We start from the raw sequence: 22343 nt of genomic DNA on the forward strand, positions 1-22343 counted from the left end.
TAGACCCTTTAATTCAACTACTGCGACTACGTAATTTGTAGTGGTTTTACGCTGATGATAAAGAATTCATGCCGGTGATTGTTTTTATATTTTCTACGTTTTCAAACAGATGATCCTTAAAGTCTCATAACACCATCATATACACACAGTGGCTGATCATCGGCTTGTATCTCAAAAAATTGTATTGAGTATTTATTAATTTTCCAGTACTGCAACGGGTTAAGTAATCTCTCTCTGATGGAGTCACTGGGTGTGTACCAGGCATCTTTTCTGTCTTTTGTCATGGCGGAAAAAAGAGCAGCACATCAGGTAAACACGTTGCTCTTTATTCAAGCAACAGACTTCATGATATTGTCTTCACCTTCTCATTCTGCACAACAGTCTGGTGTGACCAGTTTAAGGCTTTTTGATTCTTGCTTTGCATTTGAGGTACAGTTCCTTCCAAGCTTATTTGTTGTGACACCATATACGCAATTGATGACACGTGAGTCTGACAGTTAGCACCATAAACCCCAACCACTGTCTACTTCAAGCTATTAAAGGTGCTTCATCAAGAGCCCACTCTTAATTACTTTCTGTGTCTGGAGAGTGTTAACATCAAAACTGCTTTCTCCCATCCCAGTGACATAATTTGAAATGAACTTAAATGTAAAGTTGATTTCCTAAATTATTTGCTTCCTCGCATGAAGAAGAAAAAAAAGAACGCTGATGAAACACACATGCCTTACACATCATTTCTGCTATTGTTTGTGGAAGTCGCAGGTCTGCAGCTAAAACATGACTCGACATAATTCACGCAACAGAATATGACTACAGAACAAGCACTGACAGTTATAGCGTCCTCATTACTTCATTTACATCCCTCATTAGCCCTCAATAATGTGCTCACACCTTATGATTGAAATCACAGCCTCAACACGCAATGACACAGGAAGGTTTTGTATTCCACAAAGAGCATTGAAACGCGAGGCCCATGTCACAAACACGTCTTCTACTGTTTTTACATTCAACTCTGATGTGGTGTTAAATCTGCATCTCCAGATTTGAGAGCGGCCATCCACTCAAAATGAGCTCCAGCTCTGAAAACGGCGATGATCACTACTCGTGCCGTATTTAAAAGGAAAGTACAGTGGGAGCGTCTCGCCGTTGTGTTCGATATTGTTTCCGCTCGAGCTGCCGTTGTTAATGATCAAACACAAGAGTGCTTTTCTCTCTTCAAGCCTGTTGTTTTTCCTGCTTAAGACCAGCCTCACCTGAGAAATGCACAAATTGTAATATGCGCCATCATTTACAACATTTACAACATTGTAGCACATTGTAGCACTTTGCATTTGCAAATGCACTTCATGTCATCGTAAAGATGAACAGACTGTCACATCACATCCTGAAATCACCTTTACAGATTTGACCCAAAGGGGAACCTCAAGTTAAAACATTTCTTCACAATAAAATGTTCTATGCAACCCTAACAGTGTAAACACTGCATTCTGGATAATATTGTGTTTGTGAAATATGGGTAAAGCAGAAAAATCAACCACTTTTATCCATCTCAGGAGGCGGCCATTTTGCCAATTGCTGTCCACTGAAAATTGCTCAGAGCTGAGGTAATGACAAATCACGGCTCATCTTGCCAGCGTCACATGACCCTCCTTGAGATGGATTAAAAAAAGCAGATAGATTTGGTCTCTCAATTCATATTCCGCAATTGCGATACTAATCAGAATGCCATGTTTAGACTGGTGCATAGAACATATCGTCAAGAACACTTTTGACTCGAATCCCTCTTTAAATTGAGTGTCCCCGAAGGTTTGAATTTGTCCAACTGTTTGTTCAATGTTTAAGTATATCCACGCATTCGTCCATCACGTGTAGTTTTCTCAGTATAGCAATTGTTTTCTCAAATACTCACACTACCACGCGCCTTGAACAAAACCATGCGGCTTGAACAGAGAACAGACAGAGAGCCAGGTCGTTTGCGACCGATACCACACCTTTCTTGCAACTTGCTGAGGATTCTTTACTCTCGCACTCATTGGCCACTTTCTGATTAAAGCCTCGAAACAATGATGTACTTTTGACGGATTTTGAGGCGCTCTCACTCTCGTGATGTCAAAATGTAAACGGCACATAGAAATTGCATATCTACTTGAATCGGGAAATGTACTGGTCGGCCCACCTGCTGTTAATTTTGCCGTTCGGCTCCTCGGTTACTTAAAAACAGGCATTTATCACCAAAGCATTTGAAACTCTTAGAAGCATTCAAACTCTTAGAGGCAGTCAAATTATCCTTTGAAGTCAACCTTGATTTGCACCACCACTGACAACGATAAATCTCTTTGCATTAGCAAGCGCGCCCGTTGCAGTCATTGTTGAGATGAACAAACCGTGTCAGCGTATCACACCGTGGTCTCATACTCCATGACTTCTTTGGGCGTGCCCAGGCAGCGGTACTGAATCCGTGGCGCAACCGGAGCGGCGCTTTCCAGCACCAGGATGGTTTTTCGCAGCCTCCGGTCGATGTAGTGAGCGTCCCAGGCGGGATAACTCTTCCTGGGCAGGTCTATTCGGATGACGGGCCCCTCTGTCCTGGGCGTAGGGTGGAGAACCGGTGCCCGAGGTCCCCGATGCGTTCGCACCTGGAACACATCCCCGTCCACCCCGGGCCCGTGCTCCCTGTCTTTAGTCCTCTGTAAGGTCCTGGGGGGGCTGCCCACCACATCGGGGGGCAGGCTGCACGTCGGGGACACCAGCGGCTCCGCCGCCACCGGCTTCTCCAGCACGTAGCCCCAGCCTGAGACGGGGCCGTCGGGGTGCAGCAGGCAGTAATAAACAAACATGAAGAAGGTGCCCAGAGCGTAGCTGCTGGCCACCGCGCACACCATGACGACGGCGTAAAAGTCAGAGGCACGAGGGCCACGGTACAGGTACCAAGTGGCGGTGAGCGCCACGTTCTCAATGAACACGGTCAGGCTGTAGGTGAGCATCCTGCAGCGGGTGCGACCCTCCCTCACACTAAACCAGCAGAACACGTACACGATGCCCACCATCATGTTGTAGATGATCTCCTCCCACTTGGACATGCAGAAGTCTGTCTCGCCTTGAATTATCCAAAAGGTCATGATGCACCAGTGCGCCACGATGAAGATGCCGAAGTACAGCTGGAACACGGAGGCGAATAGAGCGAAGGCGAGAGCTCGAGCCCCGATGGTGAAGAGATGCCACAGCATCTGAACCGCGACAGCCTTGTAGCTCATAGGGAGCTTATCGTCTCTGGAGTCCCTCAAGACCTTCTGATAGGAGGCCACCATCCAGGCTAGGGATATCAGAGAGGCGGATGCTGAAAGCCCTGCGGGGGGCATGGCAAAGAAAGTAAGAACGGACTGGACACTGAGACCGGTTGACATTTTAAAGTAAAACCACCCATAAAGCGAAGCAGAATATTAAGTTCGTCCCTACACGTGTGCGAGCATGCAGGCATGGGGGGAAAATAGTCAAGCGCGTGGTACCTAAAAGTTGAAAGGCCCCAAAAGTTGTAGGCTTTGGAGATGGACACAAATACACCTCAATGTTCCAATCGTCATCCTATCAAGAGTAAGACACAAAATAAATGATTTCTAAAAATCAAACCTGTCACTGGGGACCGGGTTTAGTCCCTGTTAAAGTCAATATGAATACCGGTATGTCTTTCCGATTTGAAACAACACAGAGAAAATTGTCATTGTTTCTCCCAAAGCCGTGCAACTCCTCATAGCCAGCTCTGGTTTCTGCTGTATTATTTTTTTAATGTTAAACAAATACAAAAGGGCAAAGTCTTGTAAAACGCTCTAATACTCCGCCTAATATCAATATCTTAAAAAAATAAAGTTCCGCATTTGTTTCTCCAAAAAGAATGATAGCAAATGCAACCGACGTTTATGGGAAATTTTGTTACAACTTGGAGGTACCACTCCATCACAAAGTACAAAGCATGAGCTCACGAGGTTTTTGTTATGAAAACCCTTGGTGGTAGGTTAGTTGGTTTGTTAGTTCATCAGGATCACTCAAAAACTACTTAACTTATTTCCATGACACTTTGAGGTGGGTGAGCACACAGAACCCATTTAATGTCGGTGCAGATCTAGATCAAGGAGCAGATTGAGGAATCGGTTTTCACTTTTTTAGCCGTGTGCACAAACTGAAATGTCAATGGCAGGGGCAAAAGGGTACCATGTAAGCATTCAAAAATTCTTTGACTGTGCGACATCTTCCACGCTCCAGCAGGTAGTAGGCTGCTAACTCACGAAGACACACATGCTAACTTGATTATGGCAATATTGCAGCGGTCCGCCATCAAGGATCAACAATTTAATCAATTTCCCGACGTCTTCGTCTTGCTATTGGATAAATATTGTGAACTGTCCAGATGTTGCACATGGCACAGTTGTTATTGCATTTTTGTAAAGTATTGTCGATTTCAGCCGGAAATGAAATTAAAAGGCGGATGAAGCCAAGTGAGCCCCCCGCGGAAGGCCCGCCACTGCAACGCCGCAAACGTCTTCTTTCTACTTTCTCACTGACAGTGGCAAACACTTGTGAATGCATTTGAAAAGGTCAAGATCAGAGTCGGGCGGCAGGCCTCACCCTGAAGAGGCAGCACCTGACCGGTGATGATCATGATGGAGAGCTGCAGCACAAGCTGGGGGGCGCTCTTCAGGAAGGACTCGAGCAGACGCAGGATGCTGATGTCGGCGCTCTCGAACATCATGCGCCAGTAGTAGTGACGCCGCTCCGGCTCCCTGTGCCAGCGGCTCTGCACGCCCAAATACAGGGCTCGCACGTACCTGGGGGAGATATCGTTCACGTGACGCTGTTTGTTTTGATTGGCCAAAGCGGGGGCGAACATATCTCGAGTGTGCGCGGTCCGCCGTTTTGACAAAACCTTGCGTCTGCCTCATTGGAGGATTGTACACGGAGTGAACTAAGCAGCTGTGAGCTTTTAATTTGAGCGCGTGGAGATTTTGTGCGCATCTATCGCAGGGCTGCGAAAACGGCAAGGGTACAAAATCCAGTAAAAACACGCAATCTAGTTTGGAGATTGAACGTTAGGCCAGCACAGGGCTCCGAGCAAATCCCTTGTTGACATGCAGCCCCGCCCCCACCCTTTGTTTTAATGATGACCTTCTGTCACTACAGCGTCATGTGGGAGACTCAACGGCTTGACGCAACCGGCGTGAATGGGTTTCCCCTTTGGATGTGGTCACGTGTGACATCTCTTTGTGTGGCGCTGGGCAAATGAACCATCACCTTCACGCTGTGTGTGTGTCTGAGAATGGATAACCGTCTTACCGCCTCAGGGGGGACACATCAGATGGGCCTGATGTCACCCAGCTCAGTGAAGCACCAGGGAGTCCGTTGTAATATTCTGTTGTTATGCTTCATGCTACGCAAATTGCACCTCTGGGATGAAAAGTGTAAGCGCGAGCGTAGCTTGATCGAATGTTCATTTACAAAAACGATAAAGACTGCAGATAGTCTAGCGCTGTGGTTCTCAAAGCGGGGTCCGTGGACTGACTGCAGGGGGTCCGTCAAAAAATTGGGGTTTTACCGTAAAAAATACATATGTGTTAATTTCATTGTATCTTCAATAAAGCAGTCAATTCAACCAGCTTAAAATATTTTTAAAAAGTTAATAATTTTGTCAAAATACATTTTGTGTCCACAATTGCATGCTAACGAGGCGATGACGGCAGCAAAGCTAAAGCGGCATTTTTTTTTGATAATGCTGCTTTTGACTAAATAACTGGTGGCAACCTGTTTGGGGGTAATTGACCTGTTTGGGGGTAATTGACCTGGTATGTTTAAAAAAAAAGGGGGGGGGGGCATTGCATTTTTTTATTTTCACAACTTCAGTATAGCTGAAACGTAACAAATATACTGTGCTTGTTGTCAAATTGAATCTCTTGGTGAACAAAAAGGCCACTTACGTTTGGCTGAAATGACTTTCTTTGTCTTGTTTCCGCAAACATTTGCAATGGGGTCCTTGGAATTTTTGCTGTCTCAAAGGGGTCCCTGACTCCATAAAGTTTGAGAACCCCTGGTCTCGTGAACCTACTGAAAACCTAACAGATTTTTTACTGTATGATGGGATGGGATGAATAAAACAATATTTTCTTATGGCTCTGTCAGTGCACATTTAGAATGTGGATCATGCTTTATGGCCTGACCTGACTTTGACATCACAGCAGTGCATTTCGAAGAGTTAATAGCGTTCATTTTTTTCACCACTTAATGTGTTTGTTTCCAAGCTTTTGCCTGGCACTGTATAACTTTGCTGGGTATCGTAAATACTTTTGTGATTCAATCTGATTTAGAAGATTTAGGTTTTGATTTGAATTCAAGTTGATTTAAATAGTTTGATACAAATTGAACAAACATTGAAAAGTAAAAACGTTCACAAAAACAAACATTAAAAACATTTGCGAGTTCATGGCTGAGAGTGAATGAGGAAGGTAATCCTCTTAATAGGCACAGATGCTCGACTGCAACGAATGAAGCCCTCACCACTGCTTTAACGGCATTACCAGTAATTCAGCTTTGTAATGTGTTGCTTCTCTTTCGCACACACACACGCACACCTCTCCTGGAGGAAGCAGGGAATCAATAGTGAGCTGTCTATGCAGACAAAGATGCAAGCTAGAGAGAAAGAATCACAGGAACTGCTCGTGTTCATTCCAAGCAATTGATTTGCATCTTATTTCATCATGCAACACATCATGAGATGAAAGCGCATCCAGCTGGCCGGGCTGTCTGACAGCCCGCCGCCATCGGAGCTCACACAAACGCCTCCTCCAGCCCAGCGGCAACTGGGGCCTGTCAAACGTGATCGGAGCACTCGGAGTTTGAGAACCGCTACTGAGCTGCTGACCCACAGACCTACTAGCAGCCTCGTGCAGGAGGAAGCGTTTTGTTTTAGTCCTGCCTCACGCTGGCAGAGTCAGCAAGTTCTACTGAGAGACACTTAAAATGGGCGTTGGTATGAAAGAGTGAATGGCGCAGACATGGCAGGGAAACTGAGAAGTAATTGACATCCCTGTAAGACCGTTCATTTACCCCACTCCCAACAGACAGGAGGATACATGCACAAAAATAAATGATTAATTTTCTTGACTGCTTTGTCAACTTATTAGGTCAGGCACCACCTTAAAAAAACACTTACCGCGATTCACCAATGATTTGAACCTTTCTCGAATGGTGTGGAATCATAATAAAAATATAATCTCTTTTTTAAGTTACCATTGATAAGACGCATCCATACTTTTGGCCTTCATTTTGGGGGAAAAGTAGCGTGTCTTATATTTGGGGAATTAACGGTAAGTGCCCACGTTTGGCATCATTGCCAAAATAGTGTAGAAGGCCAAAGCATTGGTGTGAGGTTCAATTCCTGATTTCATCCTATTTTTTGCGCCTCGTCAAAACACAAATAGCAAAACTAAGAATCAGATTTTGGGCGGGGATAATTGAACCACTGAGAGGGTTTTAAAAATCTTTGCTGGTCGACAGCATGTGCGTTACCATTGCGCAAGGCGCTCACGACCACTTACGTGAGAGTAGTTACTGTTCAGACGTCGAGGCAAGCTCTGTGGTACTTAGAACGCTTCAGCTAGCTAGCGACAAGCTTCAGCTTGCTATTTAGTACAGCTAAACCCATTCTGAAGGTAATTTCAAGAAAACAGATAAGCCATGCTACCTGCTAAGCCAAATTTGACACATAATCACAAAATATCACATTCAAGCGCTTGGCCGATCGAATACACTCTTCACAGCAGCTGACCAAGACACCGGAGATGAATGACCATACACAGTATTACGATACGTCAGCTAGGCAGAGTAGCCAATAAGCTTAAATGTAAAATGCTGAACATATCAGAATGTTATTTGTCTGTTTTCACAATCTCAGTCCTGAATTTTGATTTTGACTTTTGAAATATACGCAATAAAAGTTATTAAAATTACAGGACGATATTGTTTTTGTTAGATCAGTTTAGCTTTGTTGAAAGACCAGACAAACTGCTCATAAAAAAATGTAATGGATTTGCACAATTTGAATTTCAAGACCAAAAGCCAAATATTCTTAATTGTAGGGAGGCACACCAGTTTTCTCCCATGTTCCCAAAACGTGCATGGTTGGTCTATTGGACACTTCAAATCGGTGTGTTTGCAAGTGTAAACGGTTGTTCGTTTGTGTGAGCTGTGATTGGCTGGCAACCAGTTCAAACTCCTTTGAACAGCTCTAAGACGTGCGATTCTGAGTGGTGAAAGATAATTGACGGATGGATGGAGGTTCTTTGTTGTATGGCTGTAAATTATAAAAAATAAGAATATTAGGATAACGTTTTGAATTTCCATGTTTACCATCACTTTTTTTTTTTTTAATTGAACAAAAACAACATGACACGATTGTGAAGGGATTTGCCAAGTTGGCTATATTTCAATACCGCAAAAAGAGGAAATGGATGAAAGAAAAACATACTGTTAGAACGAAATCTTGCATACAGTAAGACCGTAGACTTGCTAACATTGTCCAGAGAGCTCATGACTGAAGGTGGGACGGACAAACTTTTTTCAGGTCGGCTGAAGTGCATTCACAGGCCTGTTGGTTCCTTCTTGAGCTTGCTAGCTAGCCAACACAAATGCCCCTGCTATATCGGGATCGAGGCCGATTTTTGCATTATTTGCTGGTATTTTTCAGTTGAATGTTTCTTATATTTCATTATATGGTGTGATTCTGGGTTAATTAAAAAACAAAGACAAAAATGTGCAAAAAAAATATAGCAATTTCCAATGACCACCAAAAGCGTGGAAAAAGCATGGAAAAAGTCCAAGGTTGCCTCATTCATAAAGATCTCGACCCCTGCCACTAGGACAACAGCATGTCTCTGGTGAGTGCTAATAAGACTGACAACATTCAACTGGTTGCCATAGCGTATTCCTGGTAGGCCTGATACAAGTACCACATACCAAGATAGTAACAAGTAGCACTAGTAGTAACACGTGCCCAGTGCCCAACTAGTGTGCCAAAGCACTGTGCAGAAATGTCACACAGCAGTTTTACTAGTCATTCGTGCACTGAATTCCCTTTCTGGTAAGCACAAAAAACATGCGGGTCCAGGGCCTGTAAGGTGGATATATGGAGTAAACGGTCACATCATTGATGCCCACATCAAATACACACAGGCGCGCACGCACACACACAAAGGATTGGCCGGGGAGTGTAGTTTTGCCCACATCTGTGCCGTTCTTACCTCCACACTTGAGCCAGCTGGAGGATGTGAACGACGGCTTGGAAGAGCCACACGAGCAGTCTGCAGCACCCCCGAGCTCGTCCCCCGGCGACCGGCCCGGGAAGCACCCCGGCCCCGTCCGCGGCGGTGCGGCCAGCGCCCCGCTCGCCGCCGTCGGCGGCGGCGTTCGAGTCGTTCCCTCCCGCCCCGGACGACGCCGCCGCCGCCGCCACCACGGCCGCCGCCGTTCCGCTCTCCGGCGTATCGCAGAAATCGTAAGCGAACCATCGGAAGCTCAACACCTGCACCACCACGGAGGGGACGATCACAAAGACCAGCGTAAGAGCAAAGCACCAGTACTCCCTCCGGAGATAGTAGTCGGCGGCCAGCCACAGGTCTGAGGCCCCGTCCGAGAAGAAGACCAAAAGGGCGCCCAGGGTCCAGCAGCAGTCCGCCGGGGAGTAGCGTTGCTCGGCGCGGAGGCTCTGAGGAGGCCGCCGCTCCGGCCCGGGGGGGCAGTGGGCCGGGATCTGCGTTCGCGGAGACACGGCTGCGCCGTCAGATTTCGCAGCCATGTTTGTCGGAGGGGAGATGGGAAAACGATGGAGAAGGGCGGAGGGCGAGGAAGGCTCGCAGGGCTCGCGCAGCTTCTGTCTAGAGAAGCGTGCTGGGGGAGGAGGGAGGGCCAGATGAGGAGTAAACGTCGCTCATCGATCAGGTGTAATGCTGCAAATGATGGGAGACATTTTCATAGCCTCTCCATGCGAGACTGCTCGGGTGAAAGGGGGGCGGGGGATTTCAATTTCGAACTGACAGATGGCCCGGGCAATTCGGAGATGAGGTTTTACAAACGGTCAAATGTACCTGCACCGAAAGCTGTTTACTTCTCCACTGGACTGCCATATTTCATCGTGTTCTTTATGTAACCGCCCGGTGTGTTCTGTGCAGACGAGAATTAATAACACAAGTCTTTTTTTTCTGCTTACGGTATGTTGATGATTAGCCTCTAAAGTTGACAGCAAAGGGCAAAACGGCCCGGTGATGGATTCAAAACAGGTGGCATAATTCGCATCTACTACACACATTTTTGACCACAATGATGCGTTTGTACTAGCGGGGGTGCTTAGAACATGATTGGAAAGAAAAGATGGACTCGACTTCCAGTTTAATGCTCAATGTTACCTTGCTGCATGTTTAGGCATTTAAAATAAACAGAAAGATCTCATCGTAAAATCAATCACGGGTCGATTAATTGAATCAATACTAAACCATCTATGTACAATAAAGCCACCCGCACATAAATTGTGAGACTTCAGAAAATCTGTTTTTAAAGGGACAATGTGTAACATTTTCATTCAAAAGGAATATTTTAAATGATTGTAAATTTCAAAAACTTGCAAATCAAAGCGTTCTTAAAGCCCAACGGTGTTTTAAAAATCCTCATAGGTGTAGTTATCAAGTAATTATATTACTTGGGGGTGGCACTTCTCTGAAGGCGGTCATGTTTGTTATACAGTAGCTATGGACAATGGTAAATGCAGCACCTGCAGCTCCCCCTGCTGTCCGTAATAAAAAACGGCCAAAATATTACACAATATCCCTTTAATCAGCCTATTCCAGACTATATTACAATTGACGAGGACTAAAACTCCTTAAAGCAATTATAACATGTATTGTCATTATTCTAACAGATACAGTATTTATGACTAAGAAAATATATCGAATTAATGGCATGCACCCTGTTCTGTGTGTCAAATAGACACATATTAAAAGTTGAGACTTAAGAGTTTGGGGAGAAAATGGATTCACTTCTGACTGCAGCTGTTTTCTTTGTTTTTCATTCTTTTGTATGTACCGTACCGTATGTACCGTACATTAAATTACATACATTATAGTAACTGTCAGGTTTTTCTTAACATAGGGACACATCAAAACATTAAAATGTTCCACATTTTAATAATTTCCAAGTGATTCAGTACATTTTCATCTTAAGGACATGACAAATGTAACTCCCCATCGGTCCCACCCTAATCAGTCTATAAAACTTTAAAATCCTCAGCTTTATGATGCAAAAACAAACGTTGAATAGACTATGTAAAAGATAGTAGGCTTATAGCTCAATATAAAACCAAGTAACATTAGGAAATATATTATCAAAGTGGTAGAGTAGGTAAGTCAACAATCACAATGCATCCTCATTGCCACTGTTAGTGTCAATCTAAGGCCAAGTTTTCAGTAGATGGACTTTCGGACAACACTTCATATATCAAACTTTCTTCTTAGCCCAAAAAAACATCCGTTGACGTCGTGAAATATTTTATGTAAATTACTGACTTGTAAAAAAAAAAAAAGAACACCACAATTCATTACTCCTGTAATCTTTCAGCTTTCAGAGAGGACTTGTAATGTTGGCAGAGCCTACTAACAGACAGTTCTTCTGAGCACGAAAGACAAAAGTAAGGATTTCCTTAGCCGTTTTTGAGTCACAAAAGAAACGCTTGGAGAGAAAAAAAAGAAAAAAAAACGTATGTGAATTGTCTTCCAATGTGATGACGTCCCCTGGGAAGGCGCCTTACAGATGTCCTCATATTAATGCACCATGGAAAAAGTCCAAGGTTGCCCCATTCTTTAAGAAAAACATGAGTGGTTAGGAAAACACAACTAATTGTTTTCAATGTGATTCAAATTAAATCAAGTGGCACCCCGAGATAAAAGTTCAATGTTTCGTAGCCATGCTTGCAACGAAAAACAACGTTCCGTTAGGACTGCAGATTGAGACTATTAAAAAAAAAACATTATTTTTATACACACACATATATACATATACATGTATATGTATATGTATATGTATATATATATATATATATATATATATATATATATAATATATATATGTGTATATATATATATATATATATATATATATATATATATATATATATATATATAATATATATATGTGTATATATATATATATATATATATATATATATATATATATATATATATATATATATATGTGTGTATATATATGTATATATAATATATATGTATATTTATATATGTGTATATATATATATATATATATATATATATATATATATATATATATATATATATATATATATATATATATATATATATATATATGTATATGTGTATATATATATGGTGGTGGTGACCACTACGCATGAGGGTTAAAGTTAAAATACAGCGCCCAATGCTCAGGGGATGCTTGCACTTACTCGGAATAAGTTTCTCAACAGTCACTCACCTGGCCTGGATCCTATCTTTGTGAGGGTGTGTGTGTGTGTGTGTGTGTGTGTGAAGGGGCCTTTAGAGAAGCGTGCAGCCCGTCTTCTTTTTTGGCTTCTTTTCCATTGGTGTTTTTCTATTGATTTGTCGCACCAGATCATAGAAAATCTAAAAGCACAAGAAATCAAGTTAGGCTGTTGAAATCAAAGTTCACTGGCATCCAAATATCGGAAAGTCTGTACACCGCAGGCAAACTTACTTCATTCACGTTGATCTTGGATTTTGCAGACGTCTCTAAAAAGGCACAGTTGCTCCACTGACGGGCCAAGTTCTGACCCTGCTCCTTGCCCACCACGCGCTCATCCTCCAGGTCACATTTATTCCCCACCAGGATCATTGGGACCTGCATAATCAATTGTAAATATTTAGTGTCATAACTTCACGAAAAAAATAAAATGAAATTAATTAGAGAAGCATACGAGATGCACGCGCACTGGGAGCTGCGATGAATTTGTAAAAACGAAGACAATGAAGACGCAGCTGACATCTACGACTTGGCACGACGTATGTAGCGCATATGTAGAAAAAGTACAACTTTACTCACATCTTCCATGTCTTTCACTCGCAGGATTTGCTCCCGGATGTCCTGCAGGTCGTTAAATGTCGACTGTGCTGTGATGGAGTAGACCAGGGCGAAACCCTGCCCATTCTTCATGTAAAGGTCCCTCATGGCCGTGAACTGCTCCTGCAAAGCACAATGGCAAACACACACGTCAACACACTTGCTTGATTTCATTTTGTGAAGCGTGTGTGTCTGGCTCCACGTACTGTGCCTGCTGTGTCCAAGATCTCCAGCATACATTGCTGCGCATCCACTTCGACTTGCTGTAAAAGAAGAACAAAGGCTTCGATCACAATTAAAAGTTTCATAAATCCTTTTATGTGTCAAAACGTTTTAAAGGCTGTGCATCTGAAAGCTGGATAAAAAAAAAACGGTCATACATTGTGAAGCGCCCTTTTCTCTCTATGGGAACATAGATAGGGTTTAATTCTTTAATCTACAAATTACTCTTACGCAGTAAATAAAACAAAACAAAACAAAAAAAAACCCCCACACCATCAAAATGTCTAAGGCCAGGGTCTGCAACCTGTGCCTCTAGAGGCAGATGCGGATCCTTAAGTTGCAGCTCGACATGGCTTGGGAAAATAAATGCTCGCTTCAGATCAACTGCGTGGATGGCTTGGCAAATGACGCATTTGAATTGCAGTCACTGACGTTTGAGTGATTGCGTGATTAAACGACATCTATAAGACGTGATTGGCACGACAGGACGCAACACAGCCAATCAGTTTCTGGTAGGTAAAAAGAGGAAACGGAAATATAGCGAGGCCTTCCAGATTAAAAGCAAACGTTTTCATAGTAAGAGATAATAGAATATTAAAAACCAAAGCGCATGAAGAATTCTTAACAAAAAATAAATGTCATCTTAATGCGCCTGCTTGTGAGAAAGAATGGACTCAAATGTTGGGTCAGTCTGCTAGTTCTTTTCTAGAAACCAAGAAGGTAACAACCTTTATTAACACGAATACCGCTAAGAGATAAAGCGGAGAATGGAGAACGTAAACTGGAAATACAGCGTGGCCTTCCAGAATAAAAGCAATTTTTTCAAAATAAAATAACACAAACTGGAGCGCTTGAAGAATTCTTAACATGGAATGAACCCCAATTTAATGCCCCTATTTGTGAACATGGATAGATTCAGACGATGGTTCGGTTTACTTGCTTCTTTTAATGAAAATAATGTGGTAAAACCTTGGGAAACAAAAGCTGCTGCAAGCAGCTCTTCTGGCTGTTAACACCCACCTGATTCCACCCGCTTCCACCCTCCCACTCGCCCCATTATACTAAGAATATGTATTTATATAGGGCTCCAAGTGTTGTCTTATCTGTGGAAAGTGGGTCAAAATGGCTCTTTAAATGTTAAAGGTTGCTGACCCCTAGTCTAAGCGAAATGAATGACGGTGCCCCCTATATCGGAGTAACAAAAGGCCAATGAAATGCAATTGAGATGTTTTATTTATTTTTGCTTTATTGATTTTAAGAAAGAGCAGCTAGACATGCACATTTAAAATAAAACATTTGGACATGCTTAATTTAGTGTATTTTTGACAGAATGGCTCTCATGTCATTTTATGCACATGAGGTGTGAGTATTATTTTATTAACTTCGAGGTGCCATCTGTTCATCCTTCATTGTAGTTTCTGTCACTGACTGAATATGGGGTCTGGGCTAATGAGTGACAGTGAAGTCTGCTAATTACAGTGTTGCCTCATGACAAGCTCTAGCGGCTACGTATATATATATATATATATATATATATATATATATATATATATATATATATATATATACTTGATTAAAACATTTTATAAAGAGTTTACCTTTCTGTAGGAATCTTCTATTGTAGGGTCATACTTTTCCACAAAAATCCCTTGAACAAACTGGACTGTCTGGAATGGACAAATAATGTTAAGTCACAATTATATCATTAAAACAATATTAAGTATACACAATATCAAAAAGATCATTATTACATTATTGGTATGGTATGCATTTTGATTGAAGTTTACATTGTTAAAAATGGTGCCACGCACCATTAAAAGCACCGTAGTTGGTTATTTACGCTTCCTGTTGATGTTAAACTAGCTTGGTGCTCACTTGACTGATAAAGGGATGTGGCAGTTTTTTCTTAAAAGAACGATAACGTGACGGTCACGTAAAGACTAATGAATAACTGAAAACTTGAGGCGCTTATTTACTGACTGTGATTGTAATTACCGTTTTTTTTTTTTTTTTTTTAAACAAAAACCTTATGGGACCAAGGAAAGTTCACAAGCGTTTGAGAAGCATTTGGCTTTTCTGAAATGAATTTAATTTCCATTTTTTCTGGTGGGGATTATAAATGTATTTTAATCAGTTTTAGGTAAACCTTTTATCACAAAAGCTGAGGTTCCACTGTACTCTACTTTATTCCATCACTTGGGAAATCCACAAAAGACACTCAACTATGGGTGTACCCAGACATTTTTGGAAGGGATGGCCAGGATGTCACAACATCCTTAGTGTGAAAAGGCAACTTAAGTGTCATTACACGTTATTTTTTTTTTTTTCCTCATTTAACTGGGATGAAATGCATTTGACAAATTTCAGATTTTTTTTTTTTTTAATCCGAGAAGATTTCTTTGGATTCATTTCAACGAACATGTTTGGTTCGAAAACAAATCACAAGTTTGACAATCATTCAAATGAGACACCCTAAATCTCTCACCAGCGCAGACTTTCCCACACCTCCTGAACCGAGCACCACGAGCTTGTACTCGCGCATGGTGGGACTTCAGTGGACGCCACGAGGCCCTGTGAAAGGAGTGTCATGTTCTCATGCAGGAAACAATCAGGTCCACACAAAGCAGAATTGATTTTTACAAATGAAAAAGAAGTGTTTGAATACTACTTCCTTAAAAAGGACATGTACTTTTGAAGGGACAAGAATTTGGTTCAATGCAGCCATAGAAATTAATTTGTCCTTAAGCAGGAACTGGTCAGCAAAGCAAATGCAACAATGAACATCATCACTTACATCTGCTGCTTCAAATCTTTGTCAACAAAATGAATTCTTCCCCACCCACTGCCATGGGACATGTGTTGTCATTTCCTTAAAAGTAAATAATGTGCTTGGTTCTAAATAGGTTTCATTTTTTTTCATTGGTTTGCACTCAGCAAGTAAGTTAGCTGTGTTGCCCTGTGTGCCAGGTTTTTGCTATGTCTTGGGTGAATTTGTTTTCATTATATGTCGTGTTCATTTACTGCTTGTTTAAAAAAAAGGACAATAAATAGACATGTTTGATCAAACATTACAAATAATCATGATTTCAATAATGGCCAAATCGTGCAGCCCTACTTTAGACGTAGTGCAAGATGGTAGTACAAAAAAAAAAACCCAAGGGATTCCATTCAGCAGGAGTCATAATGAACAAATGGAAGACAACGCCCCACCATTCCCTTTAGTATAGTATAATGTTGATAGATTTTTGAGAAATAGTTTCATGTTGTTGGAGGGGAATGCGGTTTTGCTTTTGATTGATTGTTTTAATGTGAACTTGCCCATGAAAAATGTAGTTTAAAACACTTCTAAAATGCAAACTCAATGGAACTTAATTATTAGAGTGTCTCCTCAATCCAGTTGATTCACCGGCTACTAAGGGACCCCCTTTTCTGAGGTTCAAGTTTCAGTTAAAAAAAAAATAAAAATCTACACCTAAGCTTGTCAAAGGCAAAATTGCCAGGGGTTTTCCAAATTGATGCGTGAAAATTATGATGTCTCTAGCCTCTAAAATGTGATGCAAATAGCACTAATGGACCATTATTTGCCAAAAAAGCAGTATGGGCAGAATAATGAGTAATGTCCCTTTAATGTCCGTTTTTTTTTTCTCTCTCTGAGAAATGTATTTGTTAAGAGGAGTTCAGGTGTATTTGAAGAGTGAATTCCATGTGTTTGTTTGATAAGGTTTTTATTTTTTAATGACACAAAGGGGGCCAGTTGTAACGTTGATGCAACCAGTCATATTTTGGCCACATGCAAAATATTCTAAGGTAATAAAGACAATGGTAATAATTTTGCAAGAACAAAGTCGCAATTACACAGGTAAAAAAACAAAACAAAACAAAAAAAAAACTTAGAGCATAATTTTAAAAAGAGGTAGTAATTTTACAAGAATAAAAAGTCCAGTGTTACAAAATTAATGTGAAATATGACAACAATAAAGCCCACATATTGTTATCTTAAATGCCAATATGCTTGCTAATATATAATTTTTACTGTATGGCTTTGTAGATAACGGACATTCAAACTCTGGTCCTCGAAGGCCACTATCCTGCATGTTTTTGCAGATTCACCTCATCAGGAGCCTAATAACAATAACGATCATTTGAATCAAGTGTGTCCGGGTACTGAGACATCAAAATATGCAAGACTGAGGTCCTCAATGTGGGTTTGGAAACCCCTATTGCACAGGAGATTCATAGTCATCTTGCTCATTGATATTTGCAAAGTTTGGATGGAACCAAATGGATTTATCTTGTTTGTTAAATGTTTTTTCTCCTGAAACATTCCAGTGTGTCTGGTGCAACTATGCTATTAGGCTAACGATACTACACAGGTCTGTAGAGAGACGGCATTGCTATTTGCTGTATAAGATTTAATGTATTTACTTAGCCTCATATTAGTCCTTAATCCAGTAATATTACAAATGCATTATTTATATCTCCTCCAATTTTAATATTGGTTGTTGATGACCTCCCCCCCTCCCACACACAGCATGGCCCTAATCCTGTATTATATTCAAAATAACCAGACAGCAGGGTAAAAAAAAAAAAAAAAAAGGTTTTCACTGGGAGGTTAAAAAAAAACAAAAGAACAAACAAAAAACTGATGCAACATGCATGTTTCAAGGACCAATATACAGCATTTACGGCATAAATTTTAATGAGAGCCAGAGCAAGTGAGAGAGATTTCAAACTGATTTCGTTGCCACTTTGAACAGATTACTCATCAGGGGTCTTTGGAACCTTTGTTAATAGTGGAGTCAAACAATACAGAAAGCACTCTGTCACATTCAGGCAGCATTGCAAATCTAACAGTGACTTGCAATGCGTCACCAGAAGCCCACACCGAGAGCTCCACGTGCTGCTCCTCAATAGGCCATTGTCATCACACTGCTAGAGGGCATGTACAAACTCAAACCGGAGATCACGGGCTGCAGAACCCACCCTGACATTCAAATCAGTCACAAGAGATGAGCCTAGAGTTTGCTCAGAGAATGCTTTGAATTTGAAGTTCAAACTAAACCTGTTCGTGTTATGCTTGCACTTCAAATAATCATACTGTCACACCCCTGGCTAATCATGTCTTTGTTGTAGGAGAGGTCCTCCAGCCACGGCAAGGGGGCGGGGTCACCGGCCGCGCACCTGACGGCCATCGTCATCAGGGCCTTATTTAAGGCGGCTGGCGCAGGAGGACAATCGCCGGGTTATTCCATGAGCCACTCTTTAGTGAAACCTTTGTGATTCCCAGCGTTTTCTCATCCCGAGTCTCTGTAGTCGTGCGTTTTGATTTGTACTTTTTGCTTTGTTGCTCCTTTGCCTTATGCTACTTCTCCGGGCTCTTTTTGTTGTTCCTAGTTTTTTGATTGTCCCTCCTGCTGACCTCGTCCCCTTGTGCCAGACTACTTGATTGTTCAGACCTGTTTGGTATCTCTTTTTGTTGCACTTTTCTCCCACGCTTGCTGTGCGATTTTTGTTAATAAACCCTTGGAGCTAAACCCTTGTGTGTCATGTCGGGGTCCTCTACCCTCTCGTGTCTCGGGGGTATTCCTAACACATACACCAGATTGAATAGGAATATTTATATGTGCAGTACCTCGGTGTCCATTAAGATCAAGGTCAATCAAGGCGTCATCCTTTGTCAGCTAAGGGAATGAATGAATGAATGAATGAAAGTGGAACCTCTTCACTTAGAAGTCCACAAATCATTGTCGGACAAATATAGTTTTGGGTTCACGAATTACACTTTCAAACATTCACTCCTCAGAAATAACATAGATGCTGTTCCCGCTGGTTGATCTACCGCTGAAATATCTCCACACATCCACATTCTGTTGGATGTGCCGTCTGACGTCACAGTAACACCACTCCAGAACATTTTAACGCAAGGCATGGCATTGGTCTAAAACTTTGCTAAGTGCAATGTAAAAGGCCTTAAACGGAAAGTGTGTGAACGTTTTCATTAAAAAGGAATACATTAACTGATGGTACAACTCAAAAATTTGCAAATGAAAGTGTTCATAATGACCAACAGTATGTTTTAAATATAATCATAGGTCATGAAATGATATTACATGGGGAGTGGCACTTCTCTGGAGGCGGGCATGTTTGTTATAGCTATGGACAATGGTAAATGCAGCACCTGCAGCACTCCCTGCTGTCTGTAATGAAAAATTGTCTAAATCTTACACACTGTCCCTTTAAAATGAAGTTTATGTCTTGCTTTTCTCTGGAGGTTCATGTTTTCCCTTAATGTGTAAGAAGCACGAGTCTAGACATAACTACGTGAAATGTAAAGTGCTTTATAAATAAATGTAAAAAGAATGGAAACCACATGCATGCAGGGAACAGATTTACATACTGTGTAGACAGCAGCTGCAGATGTCAATTCCCACTACATCTGGAAATTACGTGGAGGACAGGGGCAGGTTCTGACGATCCGCAGGGGATAGAAAGCTCAAACTTGGCAGTCCCTCTTCATCAGAACGAGAACGATCAAAAAGTCATCAATAGCAAAACGAGGGATGCCCAATTCACTGCTTTTAACATGGACAACAAGAAAGTCAATAACTCATGTCTGAATCATTCCATCAATTTCATTTCTTCTACCTAAGCACAACTAAATAAGCGTAGTAGTACCTCCAGGCCAAAATGGACTAGGGTGATATTGGAATTAAAACGTTAAAGTAGACGCCATATTTCTGAAAGGCCATTCTTGAAAAGGAAGGGTGTGGCTTTAAATTTTCCAAACTTGCCCACCACAATAAATTCCCAAGCTAAAAAGTAAGCGGCTGACAACATGACATCAGAAAGTTACTTTTAAACAAGTGGAAGAAAAACGCCAGGTTGTCGTGGATTGGTGTTTAAACTAATCCTGTACTGTACTAGTATTTCCTGAACGATGAATGAAGATACGATTAACGACGCGGGATGTAACTTCGCTCAAGGATATAAGCAGTGTGTCGAAAAACCTCGGAATCTAAAAGAAATAACTAATTGACATAGACTCCGGAGTCAGAGCGAACAATGTATCTCCGCTGTCACTAAAAAGTCGACGAGCTTACTAAAAACAAGTTACACCAAAACCGCGTGAAGGCTTTGAGCTAGCCATCCCGGGAGTAAGCAAGAAACTGAACTTTTTTAATGGCAGCAGTGTGGCGTGAATGTTTATTTAGTCAAAAACACACACTTTGCAAACGCTAAAAGATCGCCACAACCAGAGTTAGTCATTAGGATGACGTTAGCAGCCACACAAGCTTTTATGCTAATACACTTCTATTGCAGATATTACCATCGAGCCGGGAATTTTTATCCCGATGTAAATTTCACTTCTATTGAAAGCTACTTTTTTTGGAAGCCAGATACGTGAGTTACAAAGAGCACGTACACGTAAGATGTAAAGACGCTCACCGAATTCCGTCGTGTGTATGTATGTGTGCCCTAAAAATCACACTCCGCGAATGTGCGGAAGGAGAGACGGTTGTCTTGTCGTTGATTGGCTCAAAATTAGCCAATCACAACACTCCATGTGAAAGCAGTAATTTAAACGTCTCTTACTTTTTTTTGTACTTTCACATAAATCGTGTACATCTATGAACAATTCAGATACAAGTTAAGATAAATAACAAGCAAAATTATTTATTTGTCCGTTCTTCATTTTTGAAAACAGACGTGCAAAACAAAATGTAATTGACATTTAGAACGTATAGACAAAAGCCTACAACGCGTTTTGGGAACAAGAAGTTGAGAGAAGACTCAGGACATCAATGAATGTATGTGGGCAACAGTATGGTTTTACTGTATGCCTGGGAAGAATAACAGATGCATTACACCTTGAGGGTGTTGGTGGAGAAAGCTACAAGAAGGTTAGAAGAAAAGTTTACGACATGGTACCATGAGAACAACTTTGCCACTGCATACCCCACACTGTCTTGTTTAAGGAGTACGTGACACATATTGGGGCACCAGAAGAGTGGTGAAGTGTTTTTGACCCTGAGACTCAAACGGGGGAAAACTGTGAGGCCGCTCCTCTTTGCTATCGATGATGGCTGGGCTGACAGTCAGATGATTCAGTATCCATGATGTTCGCAAGAATGAAGATAAGCGAAAGAAAAGTTGCCGGGCTCAGTAATTCAGTTAAGTGCTTTACTGCCCACTCCTGGTTGATATGATGCACGGCATCTGTCATGTCATGTTTGCGTGAGCAAAGGCGGCGTGGCCACGGTTGACTTAAGTGGAGCGTTTGTTGACATGAAAAACACGTGTTTTGGTTTTGCTCATGCACAGCAAATAACCAGCCAATTTTCTATCAAAGACAGACTTACCCATAGAACAAAATGAATTTATTTCACAATATAAACTATGCCGAGTCCACACTGAGTACCCTATACCAAGTGACAAACCGCCATCTGTACATGTGAGCAATGTCTTCTTTAACGCACTGCTGCAGCTACTGCCCATTCATCTCTTTATATCACACCATTGTTATGGCAGCAATATTTCATCAGAGGTCCATTTGTCAATTTGGACCAAAATTATTGCTCAGATAAATAAAACTATTCTACAAAAACGGCAATAATTATATTAAGATGCATGTACTAAATGCTGGATTAAAAAGTAAGGGGTGGGGGTCAGGGAGAAAACCTTGGCTTCAATGTCATTAAATCTTCCTATGCATGCAATGAGGCTTGAGAGAAAAGATTAACCATTGATCGATCATTTAACCTTTACTAGGTGTGTTTGAAGTAAGACTCCTTTTGTGCCAAAGTAATGGCATCCCATGCAATACACCTAACATCCTGCCGCCCCCCCAATCTGACTGCCACAAACCATGTGTGTGTAATATATATATATATATATATATATATATATATATATATATATATATATATATATATATATATATATACATATACATATATATACACATATACATATATATACACACA

The 22343-nt window shown here is 41.5% G+C and overlaps 2 protein-coding genes across 4 annotated transcripts; both read right to left on the bottom strand.

Moving 5' to 3' along the window:
• Positions 1 to 305: 305 nt before the first annotated feature.
• xkr7a (XK related 7a) lies at positions 306 to 10019 on the bottom strand. Its single transcript, XM_088409054.1, has 3 exons — positions 9282 to 10019; positions 4621 to 4820; positions 306 to 3346 (listed from the first exon to the last, which is right to left on the bottom strand). The coding sequence occupies exons 1-3, from the start codon at positions 9833 to 9835 to the stop codon at positions 2397 to 2399; spliced, it is 1704 nt and encodes a 567-aa protein (XP_088265180.1). The 5' UTR covers positions 9836 to 10019; the 3' UTR covers positions 306 to 2396.
• Positions 10020 to 11196: 1177 nt separating this feature from the next.
• Positions 11197 to 20887, bottom strand: rap1aa (RAP1A, member of RAS oncogene family a). 3 transcript variants are annotated; one of them, XR_015864910.1, is made up of 9 exons: positions 20783 to 20887; positions 19757 to 19870; positions 15845 to 15930; positions 14958 to 15026; positions 13344 to 13400; positions 13120 to 13260; positions 12775 to 12918; positions 12535 to 12683; positions 11197 to 11886 (listed from the first exon to the last, which is right to left on the bottom strand). XR_015864910.1 is itself a non-coding variant. In XM_088409055.1 (8 exons), the coding sequence occupies exons 3-8, from the start codon at positions 15899 to 15901 to the stop codon at positions 12597 to 12599; spliced, it is 555 nt and encodes a 184-aa protein (XP_088265181.1). In that variant the 5' UTR covers positions 15902 to 15930; positions 19757 to 19870; positions 20806 to 20887; the 3' UTR covers positions 12404 to 12596. The 3 variants fall into 3 exon arrangements, 1 of the variants encoding a protein (XP_088265181.1); XR_015864909.1 differs by having other exon boundaries at positions 20806 to 20886; XM_088409055.1 differs by lacking the exon at positions 11197 to 11886 and having other exon boundaries at positions 12404 to 12683; positions 20806 to 20887.
• Between the last annotated feature and the right edge of the window lie 1456 nt (positions 20888 to 22343).

This window comes from Hippichthys cyanospilos, chromosome 2 (genome assembly GCF_059441005.1).
Source record: "Hippichthys cyanospilos isolate Australia breed blue-spotted pipefish chromosome 2, RoL_Hcya_1.0, whole genome shotgun sequence".
NCBI lineage: Eukaryota > Metazoa > Chordata > Actinopteri > Syngnathiformes > Syngnathidae > Hippichthys > Hippichthys cyanospilos.

What these genes read in the sequence shown, in the direction of transcription:
- xkr7a (XM_088409054.1), bottom strand. Translation starts at nt 9,835, where the DNA reads ATGGCTGCGAAATCTGACGGCGCAGCCGTGTCTCCGCGAACGCAGATC. An exon ending in CAGCTGGCTCAAGTGTGGAG is followed by an intron (nt 4,821 to 9,281) that starts GTAAGAACGGCA and finishes TATCTCCCCCAG; the next exon opens with GTACGTGCGAGCCCTGTATT. An exon ending in TCAGGTGCTGCCTCTTCAGG is followed by an intron (nt 3,347 to 4,620) that starts GTGAGGCCTGCC and finishes TGCCCCCCGCAG; the next exon opens with GGCTTTCAGCATCCGCCTCT.
- rap1aa (XM_088409055.1), bottom strand. Translation starts at nt 15,901, where the DNA reads ATGCGCGAGTACAAGCTCGTGGTGCTCGGTTCAGGAGGTGTGGGAAAG. An exon ending in TCTTGGACACAGCAGGCACA is followed by an intron (nt 13,261 to 13,343) that starts GTACGTGGAGCC and finishes TGTGCTTTGCAG; the next exon opens with GAGCAGTTCACGGCCATGAG. An exon ending in GAGTGAAAGACATGGAAGAT is followed by an intron (nt 12,919 to 13,119) that starts GTGAGTAAAGTT and finishes TTGATTATGCAG; the next exon opens with GTCCCAATGATCCTGGTGGG.